Genomic DNA, 21,546 nt, shown 5'->3' on the forward strand with positions numbered 1-21,546 from the left:
AAGAAAAGGCTCAGTCCTGAAGGAATGTCGTCTCCAGATTCCTGAGTGTACATAACAAACACCCCGCGCCCCCCGACATGTCTCAGTACACACACACACACACACACACACACACACACAGGCAGCCGCTCACCTTGAACTTCATGATGAGGTGTGTGAAGTGGAATTCGGCCTCCAGGTTCAGTCTGATGCTGACGTTCTCCTGCCCTGTGGAGGAGGAGCACCGCTTCAGCCTCTCATTCACACACTCCCACTCCAGCTCAACACAGATGTGTCCAGATGTGTGTGCGCGGGGACGGACCGTTGACGGACTGCCACCACGTGCCGTCCCCGCCGCGGTCCGTCAGGTAGATGACGTTGTCGATGCGGTGGCTGTTCCGGTGGTGGCGCGGGTCGTACGGACGGTGGGAGTTGCACTCGAAACACTTGTCCGACTCCTGGTGATGCAGGAAATGAACCCGTTAGGAGGGAGAGACGCCACAAACCCGAGCTGTGGTGGAAGGGGGAGTGAGCAGGACCAGAGGGATCTAGACCTGAGCACAGGGATCCAGGTCTAAACAGAGTCACACTGTCCCCCCAGCAGCACTGACTGACTCTGATACAGCGTTTATTTGGCAGCAGCTGTTGAACCTTGTTCTGGCAGCTGTGCTGCAGACGACACACACAGGAGTAACACAGGAGTGACGGAAACACACCGTTCTGCTGTTGATATCTCTGAAACAGCTGCCAACACTCAGGACTGACCTTGGTGCTGCTCATCTCTAGCTGTTGACAGCTGCCGATGCACCATGGGTCACCACTGAGCTTTGTACATATTAATATCAAATATTTACTCATCTAATTTCTGTTCTGATTCAGTTGATACTTTACCATTAAATTCTATTCATTGTGTTCTGTTCTGAGTGGAGAGAAGCTGTAAAGAGTTTCTCTCTGGGATAAATGAAGGATTTTCTTTTCCATTCCGTTCGGATGCAGTCAGGCTCATGAGGGAAGGTGGAAGAGAAGGAAGAATACAAATAAATGAGAATTAGCTGGTGACGCCGATAAGGAAGGAATGGAGGAAAGAGGTGGAGGAGCATGGGAAAGATAAAAGAAAGCAGAGAGCAGGAGTAAAGGAGCCAAGTTCATAAAGATGACGAGGAGGCTGATGGAGACGGGATGAATGAGAGTGAGAGGCACCAGGGAAGAAGAACAAAGGAGGAAAGACGAGGGCAGAAGGGGCGAATGAGAGAGGAGGCCCAAAGAGGGAGCCGGGAGCCGGGTGGTGGGGGTGGGGGTGGTGGGGGTGGTGGTGGGGTGGGGGGGTCAGCTGAGGGGGTTCTGGCACACACAGCCACCAGATTCCACAGCAGCGTTCCTTAATCAGGTTGTTGTCAGGGGTGATTAAGCTGCTGACAACAACAACATGGCTCTTAAAGTGAGAAACGACAGGGCTGAAAGGAGCGTGCACGGCATGGGCGCGCACGTGAACGTGGTACACGTGCATGCCCGTACATGCTTGATTTTTTACACCTACCTGCACTAATCCCAGCATCAGTCTGCCCATGTCCTGACCTCATCCATCACTCGCCGGTCCAGAGACCCGGGCCGGTCCGGAGGCCCGGGCTGGTCCAGAGACCCGGGCCAGCCCAGGGACCCGGGCCGGCCCCCAGGGACCTGGGCCGGTCCAGGACCAGGACTGTCTCTTCTTCTAGCCCAGCACACTTCAGTGGTGTTTACCAGAGAGATTCAGCAGCTGATATTCTGGGCAGTTTTACAGAAAGTGGAGGTTTGTTCCAGCTAAAGTCTCTATTCTGTGACTCGGTGTGAGTTCAGAGCCTCCCTCCTCCTTCAGCTCTGTATTTATCTTCCATTAGTCAAGCCTGGTCCGCTGGGCTATACGGCTTTCTGTCCCAACAAAGCGCTGGTGTAAGTCTGCAAACGCTCCTTTGTCACAGTGTGATGGTGGTAAAGACGCCGCCTCCCTCTGGCCTTATTTTTTCCACTCCACACAGGTTGGAGTGTTTCCACGGACCAGCGTCAGCCCGTCACTCGCCGCGGTGGAGGTAAAGCTGTGAACGATGACAGTGAGGAACCTCACTCCTCACTCCGCAGTGTGGGTTTGGTCCTAAAACTATTTGCCTGGAAGTATTTCCAGAGTGTATCTGTAACCCTGATCACTGGGAAAACCCTGAACGTGACCCCTGGAAGTGTCTCGCAGCTGGTTTGAGCTCACTGTCAAACGTCTGGACGTTTAAAAGCTGACAGACAGGTGTTTGTGGCGGAGCGGCGTCAGGCGACGGGCTGTCATCACACCCGGCCCCTCGCCGCAGCACGGGGCCTCCCTCCAATCACACACTGTCAATAACATTTCAGCTGCAGGTCGACAGCCGAGGACCCCGGGCCCGGAGGCCATGGCAGAGCAGGTACCTACAGGAAACGCTCCGGCGTGACGGACAGGCTGAGGGGGAAGACGGACAAAACAAGAGCCGCGGAGGGAAGGGAGGGACTGAACCAGGGTCTGTTACTGCCACACCTGGACAGTAGCTGTGTGACTTTGCATAAATCTAACAAACCAGTGTTGGAAGCGAGCATCTCGAAGGAAAGCGAGAAGTGATTAAAGTAGCAAGAGGAAAGAATCAGGATCTCTTAGCATCATGTCTGTGGAGGAAGAGCTTCAGACAGAAGAAAACCATCCAGTCAGTGAAGAACACACACCCAGCCAGAGAAACAGGCAGATCGGAGTGTGTGTGTGTGTGTGTGTGTGTGTGTGTGTGTGTGTGTGAAGAAGGTGTGGCTGGCTTGTGTGTGTTCACCTGGGCCCTGTGTGAGATGAGCGCTCATGGAAACGGACAGATGAACAACTGAAGATAGAGCGATGGGGAGTGAAGGACGGAGAGGGATGAACGTGTCAAAGAGGACAAACAAAGCGCCCGGAGGTGAGGTGGATTGTGGGGCGATGAGAGACGGCGAGGTGGGCGAGTCAAGCCGAGCGACGGGATCTCAGAAAGCCCTTTCGACCACAGCGAGCCGCCTGAGGCCCGGTACCTGAAGGTGGCTGACGATGCAGTACTGCTCCGGTCCGTGCAGGCCGCAGGTGGAGCTGGCGCTCAGGTTGACGGCCCGTCCGATGAGGAGGTTCCCGGTGGCGGGGTAACAGCTGCCCTCGGTGCAGCCGTGGGGGCTGGACGGGAGCTCCTGGGCCCACGCACCCCCAACTGACAGAGGAGGACCAACAAACACACGAGTCAGGGGCAAACGCTGAGGATGTGAAAACTTTTCTCAAGAGTCAAACCGAACGGACATGACGAAGACGACAGAGGAGGGACGCTAACAGCAGTGGCTCGGCTCTTTCTTTGATATTCTTTAGAAAAACACTGTGGGAGGTTTAAAGAGGACACTCTGCACTTAAAGGGGTCGTTTTATACAGTTTTTCAACAATTTCATATCGGTGTCATACGTCCAAAAACATTGTATTGCCCCAAATCCAGCCTGTCCTCCATGTTCAGCCACCTGAATACTACATCTGTTTCCACCACGCAATGTGCTAAATTTTAATTTTAAGAATAAATCAGTGTGTGTGAAACAGGTAACTTTCAGTGTGTCCTGGTGTTCTATGTGTGACGATAAGAGATGGTCCCTCGTCTGGCTGAAATGAAGGAGATACTGTGTAATCTCCAGCAGACGGAGCCATGGGGGACCAGAGATTCTGAGATATCTCGAGACTTTCATCCTGTTGATCTCATGAAAACACGAGCCGCATGTCGAGGCATGCGGCGGACACGGCTGCTTTCATGAGGAATCAAAAACCTCCTGGCAGGTCTGTCATCCAAGCATGTGACAGCGGCCCTGCACAGGAAGTCCTACTGATGCAGAACAGCAGCATCACCTCAGCTTTCGGGTGTTTTCGTACCGGGACGGTCCAGGGACTCGGTTCGATTAGACAGGACAGAGTGGACCAAACCGCCTGGACAACATGCAGATACAGCAGCTGCTGGTTTGGCTGCTATCGCTCAAAACAAACACTGAGCCGGGGACGGGGACTGAATTCAGTACGTTTATCGGTACCGACCGAATTTTGTCGGGAATACTGCTAATCTGGAAGCTCCTGGTTAAGAACAAGATTCTTCTCTAGGCTGAGCAGAATTTTAAACAGCCTCAGATCTACGGCTACAACTCCTGCATTTGGCACTATTAGCATGCTAGCATTGGTTAGCACATTATCAGGCATTAGCATGCTAACATCCATTAACGACTTGTCAGCAGCCAACAAATGAACATTTATTAGCACATAAACTCATGAAAGCACCGAAAACTGGTACCGTTGGTACTGTATGGGTTCTAATGTGAACAGGACCTCTATAGCTAGCTAGCGGCTAGCCAGATCTAGTCCTCTGATCATCAATGAATGAGCGGCTGTACTCTCTCTCTACTCCAGGTCTGACCACCACACATTATTGAACTTTTTGTTTCTGCTCAGTTTCTGCTTCTTCTTTGGATCCCTGCTGGGAGCTTTGTTTGTTTACTACCCAAAATGCACTGCGCTCGACATCACAAAGTCATCATGTGCAATATTCGTATTGTAAAAGACTGAGAGAAACGCAAAAGTGATATTTCCATCACAATCCTCACAACAGGGAGTAGAATGAGAGTCATGGGAGACAGGAGGGCTGTGAGCCGGCTCCCTGGCGCCTGGAGGTGGAGATATGGAAAACAGAAACATCAGAACACGCCGGAGCTGCAGGAGGATGTGGGTCTGAAACTGGAGAGCACAGAGCTGTAACCACAGCAGAAAGACGCTGCCGCACCACGAGGTCCTGATAGAAAGGTTTTAGACCTCAGCGGGAGGCAAACGCTTCTTCGGCAGGCGGGGGAGATAACAAGGTACTAAATATGACTACTCAGAAAACCCAGTCATAAAGAAATCACTGCTGCTCAGTCACACCCGGCACCGGTTCACCGGTTCACTGGTTCAAGTCAAAGATTAAACGGAGGAAGGCTGTTTTAGACTCCTGTGAAACATTAACAGCACCTGGCTGCACTGCTCACACTTCTCACATACTGTACTTGTGAGGAAATAGACTTTTTGCCGTGCAGTGTGACCATAAAGCATGAGGGAGGAGGAGTGAACCTCTGGACTGCAGATAACGATCAAACACGCCCTGGATCAACATGAAACATGAAGCACAGCAACACTCAACCCACAGTACCACAGGTGAGTGTGTTCAGTCAAACCTCAGATACAGGAACCGTTTTGCGGGTTGTGAAGAGCTGAAGATAACCCCGGTGCTCCCGCCCTGCTCCTCAAACACCGACACACTGAACCTGACTTCACACACAGCTATGGCTTTACACAGCGGGTTCATTCTGCGGTCAAATCAGTCACAACATCAAGTACGCCAACGCTCATTTCCATGGCGTTCACTGCTCTGCCCCAGCAGAATCTGACCACTTGTTGTTTGCATCGTATAAGAAGAGCTTCATATGAGACGGTTGGTGTGGACTCACAGTCCACAGTCGTGTGAAAACACTAGAGAGATGGTTCAAGTCCGAATATAAGCAATTAGAGCATTTTATCTGCTAGCTTACCATTAAAGCATGCACAAAAAAGAAAAGGAATTCATTCACTGTTTCCTCCACATCATTTCCAGAGACTCATTCACCACCATCTCTGAAAACTGCGTCATGTTCACAGCTGAGCAGTCACTGACTCGCCTCAGCTTCAGAACATCTGCTATTGTCAAGAATCGGGACCAGAGTCCAACTTCCTGGACTGAGGACATCAAACAGTCGGAACCTTCAGGTCTGGGCTGGTCTTTGTTTTCTACATCCATCCATCCATGCATCCATCATACATCCATCTATCCTTCATCCATCCATCCATCCACCACTCTCTTGGAGTCTCTTGTGAATGATCCAGTGTTTCTTACCACTGTTTTGGGGAATAAATCTCAGCCGCTCCTGTCTGGACCTTTTCTTGAGTTTTAGGGCGGGGTCACTCAGAGTTCATGTCTACAGGTGGGTTTGTGGACGTAGACAGCGGCGATTCGCCTCGAGGCTACATTACTGCAGCTGCCTGTCCAAACATGGTCACTCTTGTGATCCTCATTACTTACTGACAGAGAATGATTCAGTTTGTCCACCTCGACGAAACGATGAAACTTTCATTTTTCTGCGTAAAGCCAGATCAAAACAACCACAACAGATTTTTAACTGGAGGGTGGCATCAAATGACAGCAAACTGTCAAACAGGAACTTTTCTGGAGGAAAAAAAAAAAAAAAACTTCCTAGTCCTCAGAATCTGGAACTAAGTTTCCACGAAGCAACAAAAACAAGTATGATGGACATTCATAGCAGGAAGTGGGTGTTTTCAGAATGACTTAACTACATAGAGGCACTGCGGGGCTACAGCCGTCCCTTTATCAAAGCAGGTTATCAACAGGTTCTAACGTCAGGCCTCATTCAGCAATACCTTCCAGACTGACACTGTCATCATCTCCACAACAGACGATCTAAAAACACAATTCAGAACTCCTGATGTCCACACAGCTTCCACTGACTGTGTGGAAGAACGGCGAGGGGAGAAAACGCTTTTCTCCAGACGCTGTCAGACTCCAGCTGTTTTTCCAGTGTGATTACAGTGCAGCACGTGGAAACGAAAGCCACACACACACACACACGCCCAGTCTTGTATTTCTATCCTTGTGGGGACCGTCCATTGACTCCCATTCATGTCTAGCCCCTAACCCTGACCCTTACCCTAACCCTAACCCACACCACAACAAAGCCTAACCCTAAAGAAATGTTTTTGCACTTTTACTTTTTTCAGTAACAACAACATGGTCAAGAAAACACTGTTTCTCCTACTTAGGACCGGAAAAAGGTCCCCACAAGGCACGTCGTTCCACGTTTTGCTATCCTTGTGGGGACATTTGGCCCCGACAAGGATAGAAATACAAGAACACACACACACACACACACACACACACACAGGAAGAGTCGGAGGTGAGCACATTCACCCCTGAGCCGTCGCTTGTCTGCAGACTCGGGGCAAAAATGCAGAGACCGCCGTGAAAATGTTCATTAGAGGAAACATTCCAGGTGCCGGAGCGGTGGACGGGAGGGATGTAAACACACAAACACACAAACACACACTGCTGTGACACAAACAACCCCTGAACACAGGTTCTTCCCACAGGGCAGCGCTCCTGATCACCGTCCCTCTCTCCGAGGACTGGCAGCAGTGCGAGGACACCAGCAAAGACAAAAATCAGTGAAACGACAGGATGAACAGCGTTTCCTCAGCCTGTCTCCGCGTTTGGACATGTCTCCATGTCTGGACATGTCTCCATGTCTGGACATGTCCCTACCTGCTCTGTTTGGTGTCACCTGCACGTCACCTGAGTTTGAGAACTAGAAATCACGTACGACTGCTTGAAAAGCCTGAACTGCCTTTAAAGGGGCTGTATCCTGCTTTTTTAGCTCGTCCAAACCCTAGAAATGGCATTAACATGGTAATAGTTTATTTTTGGCGCTAAGGAAAGGTAATTTTGTGTGAAATAAAAGATTTTCTGGGGCTAATTCTGAAACCTGGAAGAGAAAACGCTCCGTTTCACTGAAATCCCGCCTCTCCCCCTGTGGACTTTGACTGACAGCTACTTCAACCAATCAGCGCTTCAAAACAAATACGCTAGCTAGCTTTAGCTCTTTAGCTCTAGCTTCTCTACACACAAAGACACGTGAAAACGTCTTTTCCTGTAAGAAGCTCACCAAGCGTAGACCCTTCAGACCCTTCAGACCCTTCAGACCCTTCAGACCCTTCAGACTCTTCAGACTCTTGCTCTTGCTTGATTGTTGCTTTCAGATCCGTAATTGGAGTTACCAAAAGCAGCAACACTGATTGCCGAGGGCCTGCGGGAGGGGGGGGGGGCTCAGGGGAGCCATCTTCACCGTGTGACGTGAACATGGGAAACAGAGCGTTTTCACGGTGCGGGAGGGGCTGCCTCTCTGAGCAGCACAACAACGAGGAAAGCTCAAACACACAGGCACGAAGGAAAAAAACGCTTTGGGGTATTTTGGTGAGAACATAACTATATAACAAGGTTAAAACATACAAAAAGTGAATTTTGCATGATACAGCCCCTTTAAGGATTTGTTCTTTATCTTGGTTTGAAGAAGAACTCGCTAAACTTTCTCCTATCACCATGAATACTGCACCTTTCAGTCAGGCCCCACCTCTTCCAGGACCACAGAGTTCCTGTAGAGCCTTTAACAACAGCTCCCATGGAGAGGAAAGCCTCCAGCTGTCTCCAGACATAGAGAAGCCATTACTACACTGTTCTGACCTACACTGACACACCGCCAACACCGTTATCAGACTATCAAAACGATAACAAACCGATCCACCGTGAATCAGCTGTGGAAGCCAGGATCGCTCACACCACCTCCTGCTTCGTCTTACACTGATTTATTTACATCCATCCATTTTCTACCGCTTGCTCTTCTCAGGGTCGCGGGTGGCTGGAGCCGATCCCAGCTGCTGTGGGCGAGGGCGGGGTCACCCTGGACACGTCGCCACTGTCGCAGGGCTGACACACAGACAAACAACCTCTCACACTCACATCCACACCTAGGGGCAATTTAGGGAGACCAATTAACCTGACTGACATACATGTTTTTCGACCGCGGGACGAAGCCGGAGAACCCGGAGGGAACCCACGCACGCAATAGCCTCGTAAACCAGCCCCGCTCACTCATCCACGTTTGGATTTTGCAGCTGGGGAGGGTCTGGGGACAAGGCAATACAAAGATAATGCAACTGAGCAGTGCGACGAGCCAATCAGCATTGCCGCTTTTTGTTTTCCAAAGATTTTGGCGAATTCCGGGGGCTAAACAGGAAGTGACGCCATCACTGCGTAGCTTCTTCCAAAACAGACATAGCGGAGATTAGAGAGACGAACATTAACTATCATCTAAAAGCTGCAATAAGTAAAGTTCTAGCCAAAATACCAAGAATTACAACAATCAAACAACAGCCAGAGTCTGGCCTGGTGAGGTTCACAACAGGAAAAGACGTTTCTGCTTGTAGAGAAGCTAACGCATTTTGATGACGTATTTGTTTTGAAGCGCTGATTGGCTGAAGTGCGCTGTCAGTCAAAGGAGACGCCCCCTGCACCCCCAGACCCCCCCTAGCTCCACAATCCACATGTAGAGTGGGTGGGGCTGGTTAAAAGGCTACGCACGCACAGGGAAAACATGCAAACTCCACACAGAAAGGCCCCGAGCCCCGTACGGCACCCAGGATCTCTTGCTGTGATGCAAGAGCGCTAACCACTGCCCCACCAATATGTAAATATTTTTCTCTTTTTCCGTTACTCTTCACATTACCTGCTGACTTGAGTTAGAAACAGGAAACTATGGTAGTTAAATGTGAATGTTTCAAAAGTAAATACATATTGAAAAATAAATAATTGTTTTATTAAAAAAAGCTAACTTTTATGACTTTTTGGAATTTTGGTTGACCTGAAGACACTCATGTCCATAAGTCATGTCCTCCTACCAGAGTCATTCACTCACTCATTCATTCATTCATTCATTATGAGAAGGAAACTGACTCAAGCTCAACATGACTGGAGCTGACAGTTTCTGGGCACACACACACACACGCACACACACACACACACACGGTGTGCAGCTCTGTTAATAATTGACACACAGACTGACCCAGATACCTGAGAGCAGCTCCAGTCGACACGACCAGTTTCCGTCTCCATGGGTCCACAGAGCCCGCCGCCCAGAACATCAGAAAACAAAGCGCAGATACGAGGGAGCGCAGCAAACACACCTGTGTGTGTGTGTGTGTGTGTGTGTGTGTGTGTGTGTGTGTGTGCGTGCTGTCAGTATCCACATTCCTCAGATATCCCAGATTCCGGCTGTGGTTGGGCCGGGCAGACCCGGAGTCAGAGCGACCGTCACGAGGCCCGAGGAGCCGCTCTGAGCGTTAAACACCGGAACACGGAGCAAGGTGCACGTTCACCACCGTTCAGGACTATCAGATACTGAGAAACCCAGAACCGCTGCTGGCTGGGGGAGGCGGCCTAGGAGTTCCACATTCATTAAGATGAAACAAGGATGGCAGAAAGATCTGTTTCAGTTACACATGTTCTCTTTATGTTCATGAAACACAACACACTGTGTCTACTGGGTCTGGTTCTGCAGGAAGTCTCTCCTGGGTCTGGTTCTGCAGGAAGTCTCCTCTGGGTCTGGTTCTGCAGGAAGTCTCCTCTGGGTCTGGTTCTGCAGGAAGTCTCCTCTGGGTCTGGTTCTGCAGGAAGTCTCTCCTGGGTCTGGTTCTGCAGGAAGTCTCCCCTGGGTCTGGTTCTGCAGGAAGTCTCTCCTGGGTCTGGTTCTACAGGAAGTCTCTCCTGGGTCTGGTTCTTTTTGTTTACAGGAAGCTGTTTCTCTGTCAGTGTGTGTTGAAGAGGATGTGATTCTAAATAATAACCAAACGAAGGGAACTGAAGGGAACAGATCAGGTCCCAGGCCACAGCACTGGCAGGGAAAAGGTTTATCGTTCTCTGACGCTGCTCAGGCTGAATATCTGTGGGATGAGCATCCGGCACTGAGTGAGGAATCAACAGACTAACATGAAAACTCTCCCCTCGGTGGTGAAGTGTGGTGGAGGAGTCACGGTTTGAGGTTTGTCTGCTGCCTTGGAGCCTGGAAGGCCTTTCAGGACGTCGTGCAGAATATTTCTGGCGGGCAGTCGTCCAGCACGCTGACTTCACCGTCAGCATTTGGGTTTCAGCTAATTTTCTGTGTTTGAATTAGTGTGGCGCTCAACTGCAAAAACTGATTCAATGCAAACCCATTAACAGACCAGAGTCTGAAGCTTTTCCTCTCAAATAAACATTTAAATAAAAGAGGAATAATCAACATCCAGGCTAAAAAGTCTGAGAAAAACCATCAGCTGTGACTGGTATTGTAACTGAAGACGTTCTGACTGATTATCTTATTTAACAGCACTTTAATGATCCATCAAATAAATGAAGAGAAGGTGAACTCACCCAGCAGGAGGAGGCTGAGCAGGGCAGTCATCGTGACGTCCACACACACTCTCTCTCTCTCTCTCACACACACACACACACACACACCAGGCCGTCTGTCCAGCTGAAACACACACAGACAGAGAGTGTGAGACACACAGATCAATAACGGCGTGCAGAGGCCGACCTGCTGTTTCTGACGGGGCCAGGTGTTTTAACGGTTCCAGCCTCACAGCGCCGCCGCCGCCGCCGCCGCCGCTCAGACATAACACATGACTTCCAAGGTTGAGGAAAGAAAACTTTAAACTTGAAGGACAGGGAGAAACGCCTCTCCTGGGGGGGCAGTAATGAATGAAAGCATTTCACAGCCAGACTCTAAATAAAACACTTGAAAGAGGAGGAGAGGAGTTTCGAGGTCCTCACACGGCGTCGGACCAGAGGTCCCGCCTCCAGAAAGCATTTCAGCTCCAGATTAACCTTGCTGGTTAATCCGGGGCTGCTTGTTAAAGCCGCGCTCCGCTGGACGGCGGTCCTCAGCCAGTCGGGCCGCCGGGGGGAAACGGCGACGGAGACCCAGAGATTTACATACATCAGCCCGCCGCGCAGGCCGCCACACGGCGTTAGCTTTGTGTTTTAAACCAAACATCCTGGAGCTCAGCGTGGCGCCGCTGCACCGAACCACCACCTTTAACCGTTCATTTCATTTCATGCAGCTCAGGTTTATTTATTTGAAGCAAATCAGACGATGGAGGAAAAAGAAGGACGCTAGCGTCGGCATGTTCACTACAGAACTGGCACAACGACACATTTCTCCACAGAACACAAAGCCAACGTCACATTACACACAACAACTCACAATAACACACACCAACACACACACACAGCCCTGCCTCGACATTCCATACATGCTATTTCATAAAAAATATTTTATTTTAAAACTCAGGAAACTTTGTTCTGCCAGTAGTAAAAAATAAACAATAAATGTATTTTCTGTAGCCTTTAATGCTTTGGAATGTTCCTTCCTTGCGGCAGAAGAAGAAAAACACATTTCTTAACGTTTTGGCTCATCGTGCTAACATGCTAACGTTTAGCCTCCACTTTTAAAACTGCTTAAAATTCAACCTGCCGACAAGAATTGTGCAAAATATATAGAAGAAAAGAGTTGAACTGAACCCAGATAAAACTTAATAATTATTATTTCCATCAGGCTGCAGCAGCACAGCTTCAACAGTCAGATAGAAACATTTTATTGAAGGAAGAAATAGACGTTCTTTGCTTTCCTCAAAGAAAAAAGACACTTCAAAACTGCTTGACGTGAATTATTCTATGTTCTATGAAAACTCTTTTTTTTTTTTATAAAGAAACTATAATTCCACCCAGCATGGTGGTCATTTCCAATCAGAAGATTATTTTGGCTCCTCCTCAGAGGCACATTCACACCAGGGATGAATTACGTCAATTCATTAAATTAAAAGGATTAAAGTACTTTGACTCCATGTCTAATTACAGCTAACATGACTACATTTCATTTTGTTAACCTTGAAATAAAACCAGGATTTAAGAGAAATAATGAACTTTTATTTCCTGAGGACTGCTGACACTTCTTCTAATTCACACCATAACATTTTAACAAAAGCTCTGGTTTTAAAATAAATTCAAAAATATTTTAATTAAATCATAAACATATGAAATATATGAAATTATATTTGAATGTATTTATTCTTCTTTGAATGGTGTAATGTAATGTCTGACTGGTGCTCTATAAATACAAATGGTTTCAGCACTGAATGAAATGAAGACACTGCTATCTATTCCAGCGGAGAACTTCCATCGTTTGGTTTTGTTTTTCAGGTGCAGCGCTGAAGGCTTCCAGAGACGGACACCATTAGAGCTGCACAGTAACTCGTGAATTAAACCTCATGGAGATGCTCTGTGCTTTCCAGCTTTACAGATTCAGTAAAACTTTATTTCAGATCGATAACTCAACAACCTGAAATGCCTGATTCGTGTCTGACTGGGATGTTTGCTGGTTTCTCTCTGAACACCTGAGCAGAGATTCAAACCCTCCCTCTCTCCCAGCAGCAGTCTGAGGCAGACAGGCCTCCATGGAGGAAGCAGTTCTGCAATGAGCCAAAACAACTGAACTGCTCCAAACTCTCCCAGCACAGCCTGACAGAGCATTCTGGACCGACAGGCTGAATCCGGCCCCGCGGCAGGTGCACCTGCTGCACCGACCGCCGCTAAAGTTTAACATCGTTAACCGGGTGGAGACCGCAGGCGTTAATCAGTCACCTCCTCCACACAGAGCAAACCCTGCAGGGCGAGCAGAAGAGAGCGGAGGCAGCCAGCGGCGCTGTGTACTCACTCCGGGTCCGAGCCGGTCCCCCTCGCAGTGAGCCGACCTGGGTCCGGGACTCGTGCTGGCCTCAGCCTGCGGCCGTCTCCACGCCTGCAGGCACATGTGAGCCAGACTGCCTCAGACCCACTGCGAGGCCCGGCCGACGAGGGAAGGCCGGCCAATCGGAAGGCAGGGTGGGCTGGCGGACCCCTTCCCCAGCCCTCTCTCCTCCCTCGTAGAGTCCTGCCCCCCCCCCCTCGCTGCCTCCAGCTCGTCACCGGGGCTCTGGGGTGAATGGGCAGCCATTCTTATTCTAATGCTTCTGTCATTTAGCGAGCCGCTCGCTGAAAGAGGGGAACGGTGGAATGGTCTCCAGGCTGCTGGAATGTACCACCACTTTTCTTCTGGACAGAGAGAGGGAGGGGGGCAGAGAGCGAGAGAGGGACAGAGATGGAAATGAAGAATGGAGGGAAGCGAGGATCCAGATCCTCTGACGGACACCGGGCCTCCCTCACCCTAAACAGCCTCCCTCCAGGTCAAGGGGAGCTCAGAGCCCTCTCCTCTCCTGGACACGAAGCGTCTGTAGAACCACCAAACAGAAGCAGGTATCTGTGCAGGAGAGACGCTGCTCCATCCATGAAACTGTTCCCGATGTCAGTTTGCTGTTGGAGACCTGCTCCCAGTTCATCCTGCTTCCTGTACAGCTGGCCGTCCTGGTGCCGCTGCAGACACAACGTTCAGACCTCTCGGTTACTGTCGTCTCTCTCCAGAGCAGAGCTGAAACGGCGCCTGGAACATGTCGCCATGTGCAGCAGCTCATGTGCATGCATGTGTGTGATTGAGCCTTGACAGCAACAAAAAGAGGCCCAACAAAGGCCCTTTCATATTCACGGCTCTTTGCTGATGTGACCTTTGACCCCGGCTGAGGAGTCGGACAGAGAGGCTCGAGGCGTCACACAGCGAGCAGAGACGAGGCATGAGGCGCTGGATGAAGCAGAGGTCAGGACATGGACATGATGGACGCCAAAGTTCAGCTGAGGGGAACAAGGAAGTCTTCCATTAGGAAGACCAGCAACAGCTGATTGATTAATAAATTCTGATTAATTTTTCATTAATTGGAATATTTACACCAGGTTTTATTTCATGCCAGGTGTTTGTCTGGTGCTGCTGAGTCTTGTGGACCAGTGTTAAATGCTGATAAAGCTGTGGCCTTGAAGCTCCCATAAGGCCGTCTGAGCTCTTTCTGTCCTGCGGCGCCGGAGCCACCTGTGACCTTGACGGAGGTTTTCCTCACCGCACAGCGTCGAAACAACATGAGCTACAGTTTTACAGATAAAACTTCACACAAACAGTTCTGTGTCAAATTCACTCAAAAAAGAAAAAAAGTTGAATTTTTATTCAATTTGCTACTTTTTATTCCAAACAGATGAACTTTGAGGTTAGAATGTCCGTTTCCTGCCTGGTACGGTTCATTCCTCCCAACAGCAGGTGATGAAGAGACAACCAGAGGGACTGATGCCACATGTCAGAGAGCACAGTGAGCGACACACCGTTACACCGTTACACCGTTACACCGTTACACCGTTACACACCAGCCCTGCTCACCGGAGCAGAACCACCACAGGCTCCACAGGGGATCCAGTTAAATCACTTCATTTCGTATTCTAAATGAGTACCGCTGCTCCTTGCTCTGCGATCAGAGCAAACCACCTGGTGTTCTTCTGAGGGACCCTGAGCCCGAGCCTTGGACACACACACATACACACACATACACACACACACACAGTAGCAGCATCCCTCCGGTCAGATAAGAGGACACCAGCCCGGAGTTCAGCGATAACTCCTCCACACGGGCTGAAGACGCTCGCCCAAACACGGCCCGGTTCCCACATCCTGGAACATCTCCACTCGATAAGCCCAGCTGTGTGTGTGAGTGTGTGTGTGTGTGTGTATGTGTGTGTGAGTGTGTGTGTCAGTCTGAGCTCGGTGCTTCTGTTTAACAGTTTCCCGCCACTTCTTGATTGGTTCGAGGCCGACCGACCACCCAAACACCACTTTCTGAAATCAAAGCTCTGGGTTAAACCTGGCTGCTCGAGGAGGAACACGCTCGCCTTCAAAGCGCTTCCTAATCCGCGACACACATCAGCAGCTCATCGCTTCTGGAGCCGGAGGAAATCTCACAAAGCCGTCTGGATGGACGAGCAGGCGTCTTACACCAACACACAGATTAGCATCAAACACCGTTTGACTCCAGAGACGGAGCAGCGCAGACTGCCACTGTGAGACACACACACACACACACACACACACACACACACACACACACACACACACACGCGCGCGCTGTCACTCCGACTGACCTGGAGAGGCGGTGCCGTGCCGTGCCGCCCACTGCCGCCCCGCCGCCGCTGCACCACACCTGGGCCGTGCGAGCGAGCGAGTGGCTGTGAGGCGGCGGTTCAGGATTACGGCCTGTGGCGGAGGTCAGGGAGCCGGTGACCCCGGCAGGGCGGCAGGAAAACCACTGCTGTGATCCTGAACTCAGCTCAGCTTCATTTCATCAGCAGGCGGGAGGCGAACGTGTGAGACGTGGAAAAAAAGAGGTGAAGACGTTGTGCTTTCTATCCTCCAAAAGTGACTCAAACCAAAAGAAAAAAGGATCGCGGGGTAAAGCAGTGCATGCTGGGCCTTTCTCTCCACGGAGCTGGATGTTTGCACCAGCGAGGAAATTGCACTTCCTGTTATTGATGAGACAATCTGAGCTTCACTTCCTGTGAATTCCACCCAGCTTGTCTGAGGACAAAACGTGATTAAAGAAGCTGAGAAGCAATTAACGCTGAGTAACGGAGTACAGGCCTTCCTGAAGCTGCAGGAGCAACCCGGAGCACGAAGCCCTCCAACGGGCCGGCAGGAACCTGACAGGTGTCCCACCGTTAGCATCATTAGCATCAGCCGGGTGCTTTCACACCAGGACAGCCAGGGAACCTGGCTCAGTGTTTGGCCCAGGCCGACCAGCGGTTAGCCACAAGCAACCTCCTGATCATCTGTCAGTGAGACTGGACTTCACTGCTCCACGTCTGTCCTCCAGACACTGTCCACCGTCTTCTTCCTGCTGAGTGTCTGCGTCCTCAGAGACGTACTGCTAGCTTTGTTACAGGGCCGATCTCGCCGGCGCAGACGTTGTTCTGTCGCGGTGGCTGTAAGCGGTATTTTCCTCCACTGCGTTTGATGAGATGTGATCTGCTCCAGGAACAATGCCTTCTTTAAAATAAGGCAGCCTTTCAAGCCCAAACAGGCGGCTGGCGTTCACCGTGGCCCCTTTCCCGCCACAGTCTGGACACGGCTGCACTCAGGCCACCTCGCTCCATGCAGATTCACATCATTTCTCTAAAATGTTCATTTGTTTGACTAGACTCTTCCTCGCTGTAAACCTGGACGGTCTGAGACCAGATCAGCTGTTTCAGATGACCTTAGAAGCGTTGACAGAAAGAGTCAGAAGAAGCCTGGTATGTGGCCAGTTCTCGTGGATCCTCTTAACCCTTCAGGTCGGAGTGGCGCTGGTGGTCGGAGGGGGTAGACCGCTGAGCTGATTAAAGCTACACTAAGCCTCAAAGGACCATGGGAACTCAGGTCTGCAGAGCACACACATCCAAATACACAAGGCACCGCAAAGACTTTATGTACGTATATTAACACACAAAAAGACTGACTTTAGAGTGATGGCGAACTTTTAACATGGACAACAGTAGAGATCTGTGTTATATATGTTTAAAACACACCTGAAGACAGGTGAGAGCTCTACGGAGTGAACCGTGCCGTGCCTTTCTGTGAATGTGAGCTGATGCCTAATCTGGCAGGAATGTGTGCAGCAGTGTCGGACTTCATCCTGACGGCCACGAGTGGTCAGCCGGTGCGGTAGAGACAGCTCGAACACACACTCCGGGTTTCGTCCCCTTCACAGGAAACGACGCTGACTTACAGGTGAGGACACACCTCACCTCTCAGGATCCTCTCCACAAACGTCATGGGTGATGGGTGGGTGGATGGCTGTGGCAGCGGTTCCCAACCTTTTTCCTGAGAGTGGAGCTCCTCTCCAGAGGCCAATCGAACCCACATTAGACAGCAGGATCCGTCAAAATAAAAGCATTGTGCCCTTTCCAAGGTCTCCTGTTGACTCTTCATAGTGTCGGATCGAGATGTTGTTTCACATGAGAGAATGGCACCTGAAGCAGGTTTAAAGCGATACTTCAACATTTTGGCAAATTGGCCCATTTAGCAGAATTCCTTAGTCATTTCAAACAGCATGCTTACTTTTTTGTGAGGGCGAGCTGTTGTTTATTCAGAGGTGAGTCGGGGAAGGTTTTCGGGACGGACACAATGGAAGTGAATGGTATTTTTGGTTCCCCTCATCAAACTCATCAAATACAAAATCCAACAACCCCAAAACACTTTGGTGGACACGTTATAATCCACACATTCACTACGCTGTGAAATATTAATGCAAAATTACCAGATTGAGTTGTTTATGTGAAGATTGCTAAAACGGAACTACTTACTAAACATGGCGTCTGGGCGTAGTGATCTCAAAAGAAAAAGTAGTTCCCAGTATTTGCTTCAGTGTCGTAACGCTACAATATTATTTGCTGGTGTTCCACAGCGTAGTGAATGTGTGGATTATAACGTGTCCACCAAAGTGTTTTGGGGTTGTTAGATTGTGTATTTGATGAGTTTGACGAGGGGGAACAAAAATACCATCCACTTCCATTGTGTCCGTCCCGAAAACCTTCCCCGACTCGCCTCTGGATAAACAACAACTCGCCCTCACAAAAACAGTAAGTATGCTGTTCTAATGACTAAGGAATTGCGCTAAATGGGCCAATTTTCCAAAATGTTGAAGTATCGCTTTAAAGAACGCTTTACACTACAGAGTGACCTTTGACCTCAGCTGGGGAGGTCAACCACTTTGACTGCAGGATGTCCACTTCCACTCACTGCTGCGCCTCACAGCTACACACCATGTTTGGCTCAAACTGGTCAACGCAACTCATTCAGCAGTGTTTCAGAAGAAGAACAGTCACATCAAGACCACGAAGAAGAGTCAGCATTATATTACAGTCAATGGTTAAACAGCACTGGCCTGGGAAAGTAATCTATTACCTTCCCAGCACTGTTCTGAAGAGAGACCACAGTCAGAAAGCAAACACACACAAGGCGAGCTCCAGTGAGGGGAGCTGGGTCTCTGGTGGCTGCACCTCAACTGATCCTGACTCCACACACACCTCAGAGGACTTCACAACGTGAGTCCAGTGGCTTCAAGACGGGGACAGGGGGACACAGGGACAGGGAGACACAGGGACAGGGAGACACAGGGGCAGGGAGACACAGGGGCAGGGAGACACAGGGACAGGGAGACACAGGGGCAGGGAGACACAGGGACAGGGAGACACAGGGGCAGGGAGACACAGGGACAGGGAGACACAGGGACAGGGAGACACAGGGAGACACAGGGACAGGGAGACACAGGGGCAGGGAGACACAGGGGCAGGGAGACACAGGGACACGGGGACACAGGGACAGGGAGACACAGGGAGACACAGGGACAGGGAGACACAGGGGCAGGGGGACACAGGGGCAGGGAGACACAGGGACAGGGAGACACGGGGACAGGGGGACACGGGGACAGGGGGACACGGGGACAGGGGGACACAGGGACAGGGGGACACAGGGGCAGGGAGACACAGGGACACGGGGACACAGGGACAGGGAGACACAGGGAGACACAGGGACAGGGAGACACAGGGGCAGGGGGACACAGGGACAGGGAGACACGGGGACAGGGGGACACGGGGACAGGGGGACACGGGGACAGGGGGACACAGGGGCAGGGAGACACGGGGACAGGGGGACACAGGGACAGGGAGACACGGGGACAGTGGGACACAGGGACAGGGGGACACAGGGACAGGGAGACACAGGGACATTTAAATCAGGTTAATTGAAATGAGAACATGAGCTGTAACGAGGAGTGGAGGCTTAAATAACTATTTATAAGCACTGAATGAAATGATTCCCAAGCAGCACATCAGCAGGTAAAACTCACCTGCTTCAACCAGCCCAGCAGCCATTTATTCTATTTTAATGCACTTCCACAGCTGTGCGGTGCTGCGGGCTGAGTGAAAGGCAGCACCGCTGGATGTAGTAAACCAGGGTGTAGTGGTTAGTCGGGCTTCCAGCACCCTGTGGTTTGTGGTTACATTAATTTGTCTCTAAATGCTGAGCAGAGCAGCCTCTGTTTCTGTCCCAGCGTTATATGTAAAGATCAGCATTACAGCAGCACTATTCAACACTACATGCACACAAATCCAGCACGCACACCGTGTCAGTACTAATCCAGGCGGGACTCGAACCGGGACTCCTGCTTCACGTTACACTTCCCGCAGTCAGAGGACCGTCTGCACCGCGGAAGCTGAACCTGGCGGAGCTCACCTGTCTGCTGATCTCCTCGGTCCGCTCTGAGTCCCGCCGCGGGGGGGGAAGCGTCTTCAGCCGGCCTCCGCTTCACGCTGCTGCCGCTCCGGAAGACCGGAGCAGGTGGAGTCCCGCCAGGCTGCTGGGACCCGGACCCGGACCCGGACCGGGACCCCACCCCGGGGCGGGGAGGCCCAGCCCACTGAGCGCAGGGCCACCAGGCACGAGGACTGCCATTTATTTATTTATTTATTTATTTATTTATTTATTTTAAATAAAATAAAATAAAATAAAATAAAATGAAATAAAATAAAATAAAATAAAATAAAATAAAATTGAATTGAATTAAAACCCCCAGCTGTGTTTTATTTGCATTTTACCAGTCGGATCTGGGTTCAGACTGGTTTTAAACACCATCTTTCAGCTTTCAGTTCAGACTGTGATCAGCTTCACTCCGGACTCTGCTTCAGGTGTTTTTCTCACTGAGTTTATGACTTTTGGCGTTTTGATGGACATTAGAATGGTCGGAACTGTTTTTAGATTGTTTCTTAACTGACCTTCAAACTATGTGGAGATGATTTCTAAAGGAGTAGTTGGTAGTAGGAGTAGTAGGAGGAGCTGATCATTACTTTTTAAACTAAGAATACACCAGTTTCTCATCCGTTTCTGGACAGTTTGTTCTCCTGGCATCCAATAATGATGATGATGGTGATGATGATGATGATGATGATGATGATGATGATGATGATAATTATTATCATCATCATCATGATCATTACTATTTATTTATTTATTTATTTATTCATTTATTAGTTGTGTCTGTTTCTAATTGATTTTCAGACTCAGTTAAATTTGGTTTAAATGGTTTTTAGACTGGGTTTGGATGCAGTTTTAATTGACTTTTTCTAACTTCATGTGTTGGATTGTGAACCACCATGTCACTGGAATGTGAACTGGGGTTAAATTGGTTAGTTTGAGGATTGATATGATTTCAGACAGACTTGATCGCGTTGTGGTTCTCAGACGACCTCATCCTGCAGTGAAACCCTCCACAGTGTCGAACCCGGTAAGCCTCAGTGAAAACGAGCCATATTGAGGTGTTTTCCGGGGCCCGGTCGGCCCTCTTTCCGGGGCCCGGTCGGCCCTCTTTCCGGGGCCGGTCGGCCCTCCACCGGGTGAGCGGTGAAGACGGCCTCTCTGCCGGGCCTCGGCAGTGTGGCGGACGGGATTTGTCCTCAGAGGATTATCGAGACACGATGACAGTCTCCGTCTCCGAGCTCATTATGTGGGGCCAGCCGAGCCAACTGATACACATCACATGACCCCCCCCCCACCAAGACAGAGGCCACCAGACACAGGGGCAGACCTGAGGAAGACGGACACACTTCAGCCAGTCAGTCTGAACACATATAAAACCTGAAGCTGTGCCGGACGGGGCCAGTAGGACCAGGTCTGGACCGGGAGCTGTGAGACCGGAGCAAAGCGGACGCCGGTCAGACACCAGTTCTGACGAGAAGTTATAGGACGAGGCTGACAGCAGGACGGATGAGTGGATGAAGCGCAGGAATGGCTGGAATCCATAATTACCAGCAGTCCTCCGCAGAAGGCTTCTCCTGTTAAACCGACAGCGAGTGGGACTCTGTGCACGAGGGCGTCCTGATGACAGGCCCGCGCCGCAAAACGTCCTCAGAAAACCTCAAAAGTGTCGAGAAGAAT

The 21,546-nt window shown here is 50.3% G+C and overlaps 1 protein-coding gene across 1 annotated transcript in view; it reads right to left on the minus strand.

The window, feature by feature from the left end:
• Positions 1 to 19,986, minus strand: part of lamb2l (laminin, beta 2-like) — a 36,244-nt gene extending 16,258 nt beyond the window's left edge. The window contains exons 1-5 of the mRNA XM_030119806.1: positions 19,849 to 19,986; positions 11,046 to 11,148; positions 3,028 to 3,197; positions 302 to 437; positions 134 to 207 (exon numbers count right to left, since the gene is read on the minus strand). Coding sequence (XP_029975666.1) covers positions 134 to 207; positions 302 to 437; positions 3,028 to 3,197; positions 11,046 to 11,076 — 411 coding nt within the window. The 5' untranslated portion in view covers positions 11,077 to 11,148; positions 19,849 to 19,986. The remainder of the gene's footprint in view (positions 1 to 133; positions 208 to 301; positions 438 to 3,027; positions 3,198 to 11,045; positions 11,149 to 19,848) is intronic.
• Positions 19,987 to 21,546: the final 1,560 nt, after the last annotated feature.

Source organism: Salarias fasciatus, chromosome 20 (genome assembly GCF_902148845.1).
Source record: "Salarias fasciatus chromosome 20, fSalaFa1.1, whole genome shotgun sequence".
Classification (NCBI taxonomy): domain Eukaryota; kingdom Metazoa; phylum Chordata; class Actinopteri; order Blenniiformes; family Blenniidae; genus Salarias; species Salarias fasciatus.